This window comes from Sander lucioperca, chromosome 7 (genome assembly GCF_008315115.2).
Source record: "Sander lucioperca isolate FBNREF2018 chromosome 7, SLUC_FBN_1.2, whole genome shotgun sequence".
Classification (NCBI taxonomy): domain Eukaryota; kingdom Metazoa; phylum Chordata; class Actinopteri; order Perciformes; family Percidae; genus Sander; species Sander lucioperca.
In genome coordinates this window covers 26,757,137-26,770,694 of record NC_050179.1, presented here as the reverse complement: position 1 = coordinate 26,770,694, position 13,558 = coordinate 26,757,137, and the positions used below count along the sequence as shown (strand labels likewise).

Here is a 13,558-nt window from a genome sequence, read left to right as displayed (position 1 = left end):
TTGCCCAGAATGGTGTGCAGGAAGTAATGTGCTGGGTGTCTGTGGAGAGAGAGAGAGAGGGGGTGTGCCTAGAGTGGCAAACACAGGAGGAACAGTTATATGATAAGATACAGCTTTGAATTTCTCTTGCTGACGAGTTATTTTGTTTCTGTGAACTTTGAAGAGTTCTGCATGGATTATAGCACAGGAAAATACTTGCTGAAGTAAAGGATGAGCTGAGTTTTCATTACTTATTACAGGTAATGTGTTTCCTCCATGTGATTTTGTATTAGTTCAAGTGAAAAGCAGCAACAGAAGGGTTGTATTTTATCTTTACCATTCACCAGTCTTAAAAAAAAAAGAAGAAAAAAAAGAGTCTGAGTTAATTTGTGCAACATTGTACAATAGCCGAATTGTTGAAGTGTGCTATGCCAACTTTCTTTGTTTAAATACAACTTACAACTTTGTAGGTTTTTCCTTGCACTGTTGATTTTGTTTTGCATGCGGTGTGAGCAGGACAAGTGCTATTTGACTAAACCATATCTGACAGGAGATAAGCATGTCTTTTTGACCATGCCACAGTTGTACCAGTTCTCTTTACCTCAGTGAATAATCAAACTATTAAAGTGTGTTCCAGAAGTTAGCAGGCATATGGGCATTTTTACCTGATCATCTCTGCAAATCGCATACAGTTCACGTGTGTGCTATCTGTGCTCTTTGTTTGGATACAGGTATGTAATATTGTAAGACCAACTGAATCTTGTAGCTTTTGTCACAAACTTTTTAAAAACAACTTAAGAAGGTTTGGAAATGCTCTGTAATTTTTGCCAAAGCTCTAAATCGACATTTATACAAGTGGATCTACTTACTGGTTTACCTCAAAACGAGGTCAATCCAGGACTAAAACACAGGTTTTACTGTACTGATAACATTAAAGATGGCTTCATTCTTAAGTGTTCCAGTAAGCCAGGACAGTTTGAAGTGAGGCATGAACAGCACCAGGACCCTCAAACTGAAATGGCTACATTTAATTTAGTCATCATTCATTGTATTATTTACACCTGCTTTTCCTACTGTGAGATGTTAAAATGATTTACTAATGCTACATTAGTATTTATGACTTTGGCTGTGATATTGATACACTTTGACTTTTTCCCAGTGTGTCATGCTGTTTTTTCTTTCTATCTATCGGTATTACCACTCCCATCTCCTGGAAATTGAGAAAGGTTTCAACTCCTATTAGGGCTACAATTAACTATTCTTTTCATGGTCAGTTAATCCATTTACTTTTTTTTAATTAATCTATTGTTTACAGTAGTCCACAAATGTCAGAGAAAGTCAAAAATGCCTGTCACATGTTCGCAAAGCCCAAGTTGACATTTTTTAATAATTTGTTTTGTCATAACAGCAAAACCCAAACCCAAACAAAGGTATTCAGTTTTAAGTGTTAAAAAACCAACACAGTAGCAAGTCATTACATCAGAGAAACTTAAAAATCTGTTTTTGGTCATTTTATGTTGATGGCGTAAAGTGACTAATCATCTTCAGCAGTAACTCATTTACCTTCGCCTGGTTGACACTAGACCCTTCTCAGTTGTAACTGAGAAGGGTCTAGTGTCAACCAAGCAAGGTTCATTCGTAGCTCATGTCCAAAGGGTTGTCACCAACGGACGCTGCTCAAATGCCTCTGGGCGCAATTGGATAGTCCTTCAACCAATCAGACCAATGATCCGGGTGACGTAGCAGCGACAGCGGCATCAACGGGTTGCTGCCAAGGGGGTAAGCTTCTCCTCGGACCGCGAACCTCCTATGGCGCCATTTTGATGCTAATAAGCCATCACCTCCCGTTAGCATTCCATTGACTGCCATTCATTTTGGCGCCACTTTGACAGCGAATAACTTTACATCTGAAGCGTTTAAAGACTTTATTTGTCCGTTGTTTATTTCTAAAGAAACACGACAATGTATAAAAGGCTCCATTACCTTGTACCTCACGTTATGGCTCCGTAGCAGACGTTTTTGTAAAAATAGGCTAACGATTGTGTCATAACCACGCGACTTACTGTCGCATAGTAGAGGAATTACCATATAGTACAGGAGAAGCGCGCAGGCAGTTTCGACTTACATTAGCTGTTTAAGTGTAATTACTAATGTTAACTAGCATTTTAGTTAGCAATAATTAGCTTGTGCCTATGTTATCTCCTTACATATACCTACGCTCTCTGTCTCTGCAATATGCGGAATGATTGAGATTTCTCTTGGCACAGCTACCAGAAGACTTACAACTTTCAGACACGTTGCTCACGGCACATTTACGTCGTCTCTCTCAGTTGAAGGCTGCGCAGTAACGCTCAGCCATCACCGGAAAAGTGCTTCTAACGGCCTTCACTGGTCTCCGTCCAGAGCAGCGGGGTCTGTTGGTCCATTTTATATGTCAATGGTTGCTGCGCTTCGGTAGCCGTCATGTTGAATGTAAACAAAAAGCTGCTCGCAGTCGCTGCGCTATCGTCATCGTGTAAAGCCCGCCTCAACGGTTGTGATTGGCGCCTCAATTTGGAAAAATTGGAAATGGGCTTGAATGGGCTCTTGGCCAGACTAATGCTGCGTTCATGCCACCTGGAAATAACAGGGACCGCCCCCGTGATTATGTTGTTTTTCCAATTGCCAGTGTTCACATGGGTTGGGATGCGTGTTCTTCTTCTTCTGTTATATTGGCGTTTGGCATAACAACTTGTTGCATGACTGCCACCAACGGTTGGCTGTAGCCTAGAGCATCAGGTGTGTGAAAACATGGAGGCCACAATAACAAAAGATTTGCTGTTGTTTTCTTATACGAGCATAGAAACAGCACATGGACAGGTGTTTGTTTGTGTTATCTGCAGGACAACGGACAGGAAAGGACACGGATAAGGTGTTGTTTTTTTATAAATGGGCCTATTTATGAATAATTTGAAACATGTTATGTTTCTTGGCAATGGCATTTGTCCACAATAAACAGTTTATTGTCATTGAAATATGTTCAGTGAACCAAAGTTGCCTACATCAAACGTCAGTTGTCAACAATGCGTCACCAACTGGGAAACTCGGTTAGCAAAATCTAACCCGAATTTCCCACCTCTAATTCCAACAGGAAGTGACGTGAATGATGATGTTTTCACTCGGAATTTCTTTTTTTTCGATGTCTATGAACGCAGCATGACTTGCAGAGCAAATCTCAAATTTGCCGGAAGTTCATCAGGGTTTTCCCAGGCTACCTTTACCTCATTTTCTTCACTAACTTGATAAGCGGCCTGCCAAACAGAAGTGTGACAAGAGAAAGCAGGTTCATCATCACTCACCATGTCTTTTCCTCTTTTGTTTCCTTTGGTATGACATATGCCAGAGAAAGCTGGTTGGAGCCATTAACGTTATCCACGTTTGACCTTGTCATGATAACATGGGTATTGAAGGGTTTTTGGGTATATTCAGTCAAACAGGTTACCCGTACAAGTCCTGCATGACCTCTGACAGTCCTGGATCAGAGCTACATGCAAAATTGTCATGTGGAGCTTTAAATGCCATCATGTAACAGCAAGCTAGTCTGAATTCTGTAGTCACTTCTGCTACTCACATTAACTAAATCCAGACAGGAATACTCTTGTGAAGTGGTGGAATGTTACTAAGTACATTTACTCAAATACTGTACTTAAGTACACATTGGAGGTACTTGTACTTTATTTGAGTCTTTTCTTTTGATGCCACTTTCTACTTCTACTCCACTACATTTCAGAGGGAAATATTGTACTTTTTACTCCACTATATTAATCTTGACAGCTATAGTTACTAGTTACTTTACAAATTAAGATTTTCACACAAAACACATGTAGATTTCAAACATAACTGACATAACGGTTTTGATCGTTTCCAGTTTCTAAAATGTGAGGATTTTTCTGCATTGAGTACTTTTACCTTTTAATACAGACTACTTATTTTTATTTATTTTTTTAAAGATTATTTATTGGGCATGTTTAGGCCTTTATTTATATAGGACAGCTGAAGACATGAAAGGGGAGAGAGAGGGGGAATGACATGCAGCAAAGGGCCGCAGGTTAGAGTTGGACCTGCGGCCGCTGCGTCGAGGAGCAAACCTCTATGTTTGGAACAAAGTTAGAAGAGTGAATTAAATCAGCAATAGCTTAAAAGCAGTATAGGGAATAAAAGGACCGACCAGGAGGTGGCTTGACAGAAGCCAGGCAGCCTCAGACATCGCTAAAAGCAAGAGGGATAAAATGGGTCTTTGAATTAAATTTGAAGTTTTCAGTCCTAGAACATGCCTGTCTATTGGACGGGAGGCTGTTCCAAAGCTGGGAGCAGACAGAGAAAGCACGATCCCCTTTGGTTTTGCAGCATGAGTGAGGGAAGAGGAGGAGCTGTTATGTGCCTTCAAACTTCTATAATCTACTACAGTATTCCCATTACATGGTTTGTCTTCCTGTGTTGCAGAGGTATGTAAAGGCCACATGGAGTTTGAGAGTAATGGTTCCACTGATGGACTATCCAGCCGCGGTGGGGCTGCTGTCGGCTGCTGGAGACCTGAGTATGCCGTTCTCCAACACGGTCAAGTACTGCATCCTGGGAATCTCGGTCACTCTTCTTCTGCTGGCGCTGGGCATCTTGGCATGGCAGGCCTTCAGATGTTGCACACAGACACACACCACATACACCCGGCAAGATACTGGTGAGTAGATTAGATTACAATACCAAACAGTACAGCACATATTGCTGATGCTGGGTGTCTGCAGGGAAAGTAAATAACCTAATGCAAACTTGTCTGGTTTGTACTGCAGTGAACAGTGAGCTGCTGTACTTAGAAGAAAAGTCACGAACAGCAGGAAACGTCTCAGGAGCTCCAAGTACTAGGGTAAGAGGAAATGGTTTTGAGAGGTGCGGATAAAACAAACGATTTAATTTAAACTTATTTTCTTATGACCTTATATTATACATACTGTATATGTGGCCACACTATTGTATAAGGTGGCCCAGAGTTCAAAGCAGTACCCATGCTGTACAATTTTAACAATGACCAGATTTCTTAACAAATCTATAGATGTCTGAGGTTCTAGGGCTCTGTGTGGCTAAAGCTGCCTACACATGATAGGCGGCAAAAGCACTTTGCACCGGCCAATCCATTGATTTCCTATGGGGAAGGGTGGTGGCGCCCAACTATGCGCTGCGCTACCCCTGGCGTCGCGCACCGCTCGTATTTGCCGTTCAAATTATTTTGTTATAATTTAGTTGCAACCAGTGAGATAACAGCCTGTCGCAACGGGGAAATAGCTTCCTTCCCTTGATGACAAATACCTGTGCTGCACTTTGCTCTCTGCGCTTTGCTCTGCGCCCTACCTAGCGGGTGCGCAAATCGCTTATCATGTGTAAGCGGCTTAAAGTTATAGTACGTAGTTAAAGAATTATGGACAATTTACAAAAGAAACCTGTATTAAGTATGGTAGAGAAGATGTGATGTGAGAGTATTTAGAGAAATGCAGGACATTTTCAGATATGACAGCTGCAAACAAAACTAAGAATCAAGTTTAGCAGCCCTATTATTATATCTGCGAGATTAATCCAGTTGGGTGAGGTATCTATGTTGATCTACTACATGTGAGCTGTGTTTGACAACCTTCCTATCACCTGACTCATGTTAGTAATGGTCCTGCTGAGTGTAAAAATCACTTGTAGTTTTTACTGTTAGGACTGGGTAAATGTTGAACTTAGGGGGAAAATAGAGTTGGATGAAAACTGGACTGCACTGCCATCGGGCTGAGGTTTAGGGCTACATTCTGGGTAGGGAAAATAATAGGAGAACTTTTCAACATAACACAACTATAATCTACAGCCTTATAAAACACCATGAACACCTCTTTGATGCAGCGTAAATACCATTTTGACATTATAAGTTCCTCAAATGTTTTATTTATCGATACTTTTAAAATTGTATGTTTATTTGTAAAAGATTACATTATATTATATATATATATATATATATATATATATATATATATATATATATATTATACCCTGTAGTCTGTGGAGATGCTCCAAATAGATAACCTTGTCTATGTACATAAAGATTAAGATGAACTTGTTTAAACAAAGGAGAGTTGGGACTTGTCCCAAGTCAAATAAAAGCTGGAGGTGCTGTAGTTGTAAATAAAAACACTACTAATAGAAATGGTGTTCATGTCTGCATGCTCCCCAGGTGGAGGAAGTCAGCACAGAGGTCCATAGGCTGAGTCGCTGTCTGTCTCAAGCCTCGTTTCCCTCCTCAGGATCCAGCCATGCAGACAGAGATATGGGAGAGCAGGCCAACATTAAAAATGTGGTACATTACTGTTTAATCCTGTTGTCATGTGACAATCTGCCAACAATTGTCTTTCTGTTTATTCTCTTCATCTATTGGCTTATGAACTCCTTATCTTCAAAAGCACTCAAGGCTCCCTTACAACTATACTTTACTCAGTTAGTATCGGCCATAAAAATGTGGGCAACCTATATCTGACTCATTGTTTTGTAAGGGAGGTATATGTAGTTTTTGGAGTATGCTGTACTGCAAGATTTCCATCAAGCTAAACTCTAACATTAGCATGTTTACAATGACAATACTAAGATGCTAATGTTCAGCAGGTAATAATTACCAGGTTCACCATCTCAGTTTGTGCCTCTCCGGGAACCATCACCTTATCGTGGTGGAGAGGTTTGTGTGTCCCTATGAACCTGAGGGCTGTGTTGTCTGGAGCTTGTGCTCCTGGTAGGGTCTCCCTTGGCAAAGTGGTTTCAGGTTAGGGGCCAGACAAAGAATGGTTCATAAACCCCTATGAGTCATCGAGGAAGAGGTGAAGTTACCCTGCCCGGAGGAAGGCTCGTCAGCGAGTGCCTGGTGGCCGGGTTTGCCATGGAGTCCGGTCGGGCACAGCCCGAAAAAGCAACGTGGCACCTCCCTCTCCAACCCATGGGCCCACCGCCTGTGGGAGGAACAGCTGGGGGCGGGTGCGCTGTGAAGGTCAGGGGCCTCGACGGACCAGACCCGGGCGGCAGAGGCTGGCTCTGGGGACGTGGAACGTCACCTCTCTATGGGGGAAGGAGCCGGAACTTGTGCGGGAGGTGGAGCGCTACCAATTAGATCTGGTGGGGCTTAGCTCTACGCACAGTCTCGGTTAGGGGTTGGACTCTTTTCTTCTCCGGAGTTGCCCAGGGTGTGAGGCACCGGGCGGGTGTGGGGATACTCACAAGCCCCTGGCTGAGCGCCACTACGTTGGAGTTCACCCCGGTGGACGAGAGGGTCGCCTCTCTACGCCTGCAGGTTGTGGGGACTCTGACTGTTGTTTGTGCATATGCACCAAACAAAAGCTCGGAGTATTCGGCCTTCTTGGAGACCTTGAAGTGTCCTGCATGGGGCTCCAGGGGGGGACTCCATAGTTCTGCTGGGGGACTTCAACGCGCATGTGGGCAATGATGGAGACACATGGAGAGGCGTGATTGGGAGGAACGGCCTCCCTGATCTAAATCCGAGTGGTTGTTTGTTGTTGGACTTCTGTGCTAGTCATGGATTGTCTATAACGAACACCATGTTCGAACATAGGGATGCTCATAAATGTACTTGGTACCAGAGCACCCTAGTCCAAAGGTCAATGATCGATTTTATAATCGTTTCATCTGATATGAGGCCGTATGTTTTGGACACTCGGGTGAAGAGAGGGGCAGAGCTGTCAACCGATCACCATCTGGTGGTGAGCTGGGGCAGGGGGTGGGGGAAGACTCTGGACAGACCTGGTAAGCCCAAATGGGTAGTGCGGGTAAATTGGGAACGTCTGGAGGAGGCCCCTGTCCAACAGACTTTCAACTCACACCTCCGGCGGAGTTTTTTGTGCATCCCTGTGGAGGCTGGGGCCATTGAATCCGAGTGGACGATGTTCAAAGTTTCCATTGCTGAAGCAAAGTTTCCATTGCTGGAGCTGTGGTTTTAGGGTCTTAGGTGCCTCAAGGGGCGGTAACCCACGAACACCGTGGTGGACAATGGTGGTCAGGGAAGTCGTCCAACTGAAGAAGGAGTCTTTCCAACCCTGCAACTGCCTGTGGTGTCCTCTGGGAGGACAGGCAAGTTTGGGACAGTACCTAAGTTTGGGACAGTACCTAAGGAGTGGCAGACAGGGGTGGTGGTTCCTCTGTTCAAAAAGGGGGACCAGAGGGTGTGTGCCAATTACAGGGGTGTCACACTTCTCAGCCTCCCTGGTAAAGTCTACTCCAAGGTGCTGGAAAGGAGGGTTCGGCCGATAGTCGAACCTCGGGTTGAAGAAGAACAATGCGGATTCCATCCTGGTCGTGGAACAACGGACCAGCTCTTTACTCTCGCAAGGATCCTGGAGGGAGCCTGGGAGTATGTTCAACCGGTCTACATGTGTTTTGTGGATCTGGAAAAGGCGTATGACCGGGTCCCCTGGGAGATACTGTGGGAGGTGCTGCGGGACTATGGGGTGAGGGGGTCCCTTCTCAGGGCCATCCAATCTCTGTACGACCAAAGTGAGAGCAGTGTCCGGGTTCTCGGCAGTAAGTTGGACTCGTTTCAGGTGAGGGTTGGCCTCCGCCAGGGCTGCACTTTATCACCAGTCCTGTTTGTAATATTTATGGGCAGGATATCGAGGCGTAGTCGGGGTGGGGAGGGGTTGCAGTTCGGTGGGCTGGGGATCTCATCGCTGCTCTTTGCAGATGATGTGGTCCTGATGGCATCATCGGCCAGCGACCTTCAGCACTCACTGGATCGGTTCGCAGCAGTGTGAAGCGGCTGGGATGAGGATCAGCACCTCTAAATCTGAGGCCATGGTTCTCAGCAGGAAACAGATGGAGTGCCTACTCCAGGTAGGGAAAGAGTCCTTACCCCAAGTGAAGGAGTTCAAGTACCTTGGGGTCTTGTTCGTGAGTGATGGGACAATGGAACGGGAGATTGGTCGGAGAATCGGTGCAGCGGGTGCGGTATTACATTCAATTTATCGCACTGTTGTGACGAATAGAGAACTGAGCCAGAAGGCAAAGCTCGCGATCTACCGGTCAGTTTTCGTTCCTACCCTCACCTATGGTCATGAAGGCTGGGTCATGACCGAAATAACGAGATCCAGCGTACAAGTGGCTGAAATGGGTTTCCTCAGGAGGGTGGCTGGTGTCTCCCTTAGAGATAGGGTGAGAAGCTCAGTCATCCGTGAGGAGCTCGCCCCCTGGGCGCCTCCTTAGGGAGGTGTTCCAGGCACGTCCAGCTGGGAGGAGGCCTCGGGGAAGACCCAGGACTAGGTGGAGGGATTATATCTCCAACCTGGCCTGGGAACGCCTCGGGATTCCCCAGTCGGAGCTGGTTAATGTGGCTTGGGAAAGGGAAGTTTGGGGTCCCCTGCTGGTGCTGCTGCCCCTGCGACCCAACCCCGGATAAGTGGACGAAGATGGATGGATGGACCATCTCAGTTTGTAGCATGCTAACATTTACTAATTAGCACCAAACATAAAGTAAACCTGAGGTTGATGGAAATGTCATTAGCTTTGTATAAGTACTAAGTATTAGTCATAAAGTAAAGTGTTAGACAGATAAAAATTTTGGCCAGATGATGGCCCTGGACTAGAGAAAACCTAAAGGGATTACCAAAGTCTTTCTTTTAGGGACTTTAAATATTTGTAGCAAACTTCACGGCAATCTGTCCAATTGTTGTCAAGATATTTTACTTAAAACCAAAAATGTCAACGTCATGGTGGCACTAGAGGAAGAGTCAGGGAATAAATGCCGTACAATGGTCCTTTTTCCATAAATTTATTTTCATGCCCATTTTGAAGTATCGCATTAAAAACTGTAATGAAACAGAAAAATGCTCGCTTGAGGTGGTTTTTGAAAGTATTATTTCAGCAACTTATGTCTACCAGAGAGGTCAAGTTAGCTGTTAGTAAGCTAATGTTAGCTATGTGTTAGCAAGCTAAGGCACTTGTAAACATAATACTGCATAGCTTTCTGATTTATCCACAGTACTCCCAGACTTCCAGCTGATGCCTCACGTCTTATTGCCTGTATCCACTTTTGTCCTAAAGGCTCAGTTTGTTGGGTTCGGCAGCTTATTGAAACTTATTTAAGGAGTCATGACCTTGTTGGGAGTGCATCCCACCACACAGCAGCTTTTAGGCATTTTTCCGTGGTTTGTTAGCAGAAGGAAATAAAAAGAAGGCACCTTAATGCAAAAAAGTGTGGTGATTCCGTCGGTATCGGACGTCGATGGGCATAACAAAGTGGCCATAATGGCCATGAGAACAGGCTGCACACCCTGCCACTGTTATTGGCTCAGGGTTACACACCCACGTGGGGCCCAAAGGATCTTTGTTGGCGCCCATAAATGTCCCGCACACAGATACAGACAACGTCAAACACTTCTACTGGGTCATAAGTGATGATTGAGAGGGATACGTTTTGTATGATTGTATACATTTGATTATTTTGGAAAATCCCACATATTATACCTTTTAAAGAAAACAGAGTGCATTTCATATTTTCAAGCAATATCAGCAGCGGTCTTTGGTGTCTTTCCTAACACACCCTCTTTTACCAGGTCAATGGGTCTCTACGGTTTTCCATCTACTATGACCAGCTGCAGTCCCAGCTGGTGGTAACCATCCTGCAGGTGGAGGGGCTTCTGGAGCACAGCCAGATGCGTAGCCTCCAGCCATTTGTTAATCTAAGACTCATGTGGGCAGGTTCAGAGGGAGTGGAATTGGATGACTGCACTGATGAGGAGGTAACTTTGTCTTCATTAGTTAATAGTTACCATTGTATATGGTAACACAAACTACTGCATCTTCTTACAAGCGAAATATACACCTTTTCTTTTCTCCTTTTATGCTTTGCAGGCCCACTTTGTAAATAAATGTCTTTAGGTTATTATTTAAAGCCTTGGAGCTGTACCTCTGTACTGTATAAAAGTGTTTGGATTACTGCTGTGTCCCTCTTAGGGCGAAGGGACTGCATCTATCCTGTGGACAGTGCTGCAGGAGTGGCGGACTCGCATTGTAAAGGGCAGCTGTAACCCTTTATATGGAGACCAGTTCAGCTGTATTCTGCAAGAGGATAAGGAGCTTCATCACATCAACCTCAGGATGGAGGTCCTGCAGTACACAGACCCGCTTCTCAGTATCTCTCAAATCATAGGACATTATTTTGTCAGTTGAAGAAATAAGACCTAAGCAGAGAGAAAGGAATGTTGTGTGATTCTGGAAGTAAACTGTCTGTCTGGCATCTGTCTGTGTGCATTTCAGGTGAGGGACTTTGATAAATTCTCCAGACACACAGTGTTAGGAGAGGTTAGGGTACCTCTAGGGAAGCTCAACATCTCCTACCCTCTGGAGCTACAAGAAGATCTGAAGATACCCCAGAAGGTACAGTAATACATCATGTATTCAAACAGGAATGTTTTTCCTCATCTTACAGTTGAGGTGAATTAAAGAAAGCCATTCTTACACATCCCATTTTTAAGAAGAAGGTAATGTAGACTAGAGTATGTTAACATGATTATAAAACTGGAAGAAAAACTAAATAATAAACTATTATGCCATCAATCAATTTAAGTTTTCCGAACTTATGCCAGTTTATAACCAGGATGTACTGTATGTAGAATTTATTATCACCATAACTACAAAACTCTGGAACAAACAGAACATGATTTAATATTGAATGGTTGAAGTGAAAACAATTACACATGTGAGACTGTCTACTCCTTGGCTTATTGTAAATAGCCATATGTTTTTACTTTAACAACCATATTTTTTCTATACTATAGACCAGAGATCTTCAACAGGGGGTCCGGGACCCCTAGGGGGTCCTCAGAGTTACTGCAGGGGGCCCACCAAATTATTGTTTAAAATGTGTTACCATGAATCCAACATATTATTAGTAAATATACAGTATATCAGCCTATATGTGAAAAAAAACATTGATCATAAGCGCACTGGCCTATAGGTAAAGTAGTCACTAAGATAGCCATCCACAGATATTAACATTAAAACATGATTTAGAAAATCATGTCAACAATTATTATTTTAATAGCTTAATATTCTATGCCAAAAGGTATTAAGTAAAGGCTTTAGGCCGTCCTACATGTTATTGTAGACCCAATAATATGCAACTTAATTTATATACAATGTAATACATTTTTTTGCGATGTAGTAGGGGGTCCCTGCTTCGTCTCTCTTTCAGGTAAGGGGTCCTTGGCTTAAAAAACGTTGAAGACCCCTGCTATAGACACATTATGTGCTGAAGTGTCTTCCCACTTTCTGGACAGGATCTTGTCGGAGAGGTGCTTCTGTCTTTGAAGATTCTTCCCACTTGTCAGAGGCTTGAGGTTGGACTGCTAAAGGTCAAAACGGGCCCCACTGAAATATGCTCAGATGCAGGTAGATAACAAACACCTTAAAAAAACGAAAAATAAAGCCATAAACATGCACCTGTCCTATATGTATAGTATAACATACAGTTTCTAACTTGCCTTCTCTGTGTTGTACCTGTTAGCCCTGTATGCCAGGATCAGTGTGCAGTGCAACCAGAGCAAGTTGAGGTACCAAAAAACCTCTGTAGTGGCCCGCTGCCTGGTGACTGTCTTCAATGAGATCCTCATGTTCTCCCTGCCAGAATTTCCTCTGGAGCAGTGTAAAATATTGGTTTATGTGTATGAGACTCACACGACTAAGAAATCAACCAAACATCTGATTGGACAGTTGACTGTGGGGAAGGAGAAGAGTTCAGAAGACAAGCACTGGAGCTTAATGATGCGCTCAATCCGCCAGCCAATAGCAAAGTGGCATGGCCTACTGATCTGACTAACATCTCATGAATGCTCTACTGCACTTCCTGGATGCCAAGCTGTGGTGCCTGTGTATCAGGCTGTAGAGGAATTTGAATCTGCTTAGCTGCAGATCCAAACATGGACTTCTCTCTCTCCTGACACCTCAATCAGGACAGCTAAGTGACTGCCCTACTGAAAATTTGGGTTACTCAGTCTACTTGTTCACTGACATCTCTTTTATCTCTTTTTAGCTTTAAATCTCATCACATTGACAAAGCTCTAAAGTACTGACATTTGCACTCATTATTTCTGATGAAAATTAATTTAGTTTTGCACCCACTACATGCAACTTTGTTGTTTGTGTTGCTGTTATATTTATATTTAAGATGTGCTGTTCTTTTGCTTTAAAAACTCAGTTTATTCTGCATTATTAAAGCTTTATGTTGCAACTCTGAATGTTCGGTAAATTGAGCAATGTACTGTAAATAGGAGTGTTAAATAATGACTTTTATTTAAGTCCAAAAATTATAAATTATCTTAGAAAAAGAAAGACATTTCAACAGAAAATCTTACCAAGGATAAGTAGCCTCACTGTGGTAAAAGCAAAACACAATATTCATGCATTATGCAAGTAGCAACGCCAGGAACGCCCTGCTCACACAGTTATATTAACATCTCATTTTATGTGTTTATTTAGGTTTGGTCTGAAAGGTGTTTTTGCATTTAGAGACTCTCACTGGGTG

General features: G+C 43.4%; 1 protein-coding gene across 2 annotated transcripts; it reads left to right on the top strand.

Annotated features, from left to right (window-relative positions):
• Positions 1–72: 72 nt before the first annotated feature.
• Positions 73–13,264, top strand: syt19 (synaptotagmin XIX). 2 transcript variants are annotated; one of them, XM_036003383.1, is made up of 9 exons: positions 73–239; positions 4,462–4,696; positions 4,806–4,879; positions 6,218–6,340; positions 10,590–10,775; positions 10,990–11,139; positions 11,293–11,412; positions 12,315–12,426; positions 12,542–13,264. In XM_036003383.1, the coding sequence occupies exons 2-9, from the start codon at positions 4,495–4,497 to the stop codon at positions 12,847–12,849; spliced, it is 1,275 nt and encodes a 424-aa protein (XP_035859276.1). In that variant the 5' UTR covers positions 73–239; positions 4,462–4,494; the 3' UTR covers positions 12,850–13,264. The 2 variants fall into 2 exon arrangements, with proteins under 2 accessions (XP_035859276.1, XP_035859277.1); XM_036003384.1 differs by lacking the exon at positions 73–239 and adding an exon at positions 597–710.
• Positions 13,265–13,558: the final 294 nt, after the last annotated feature.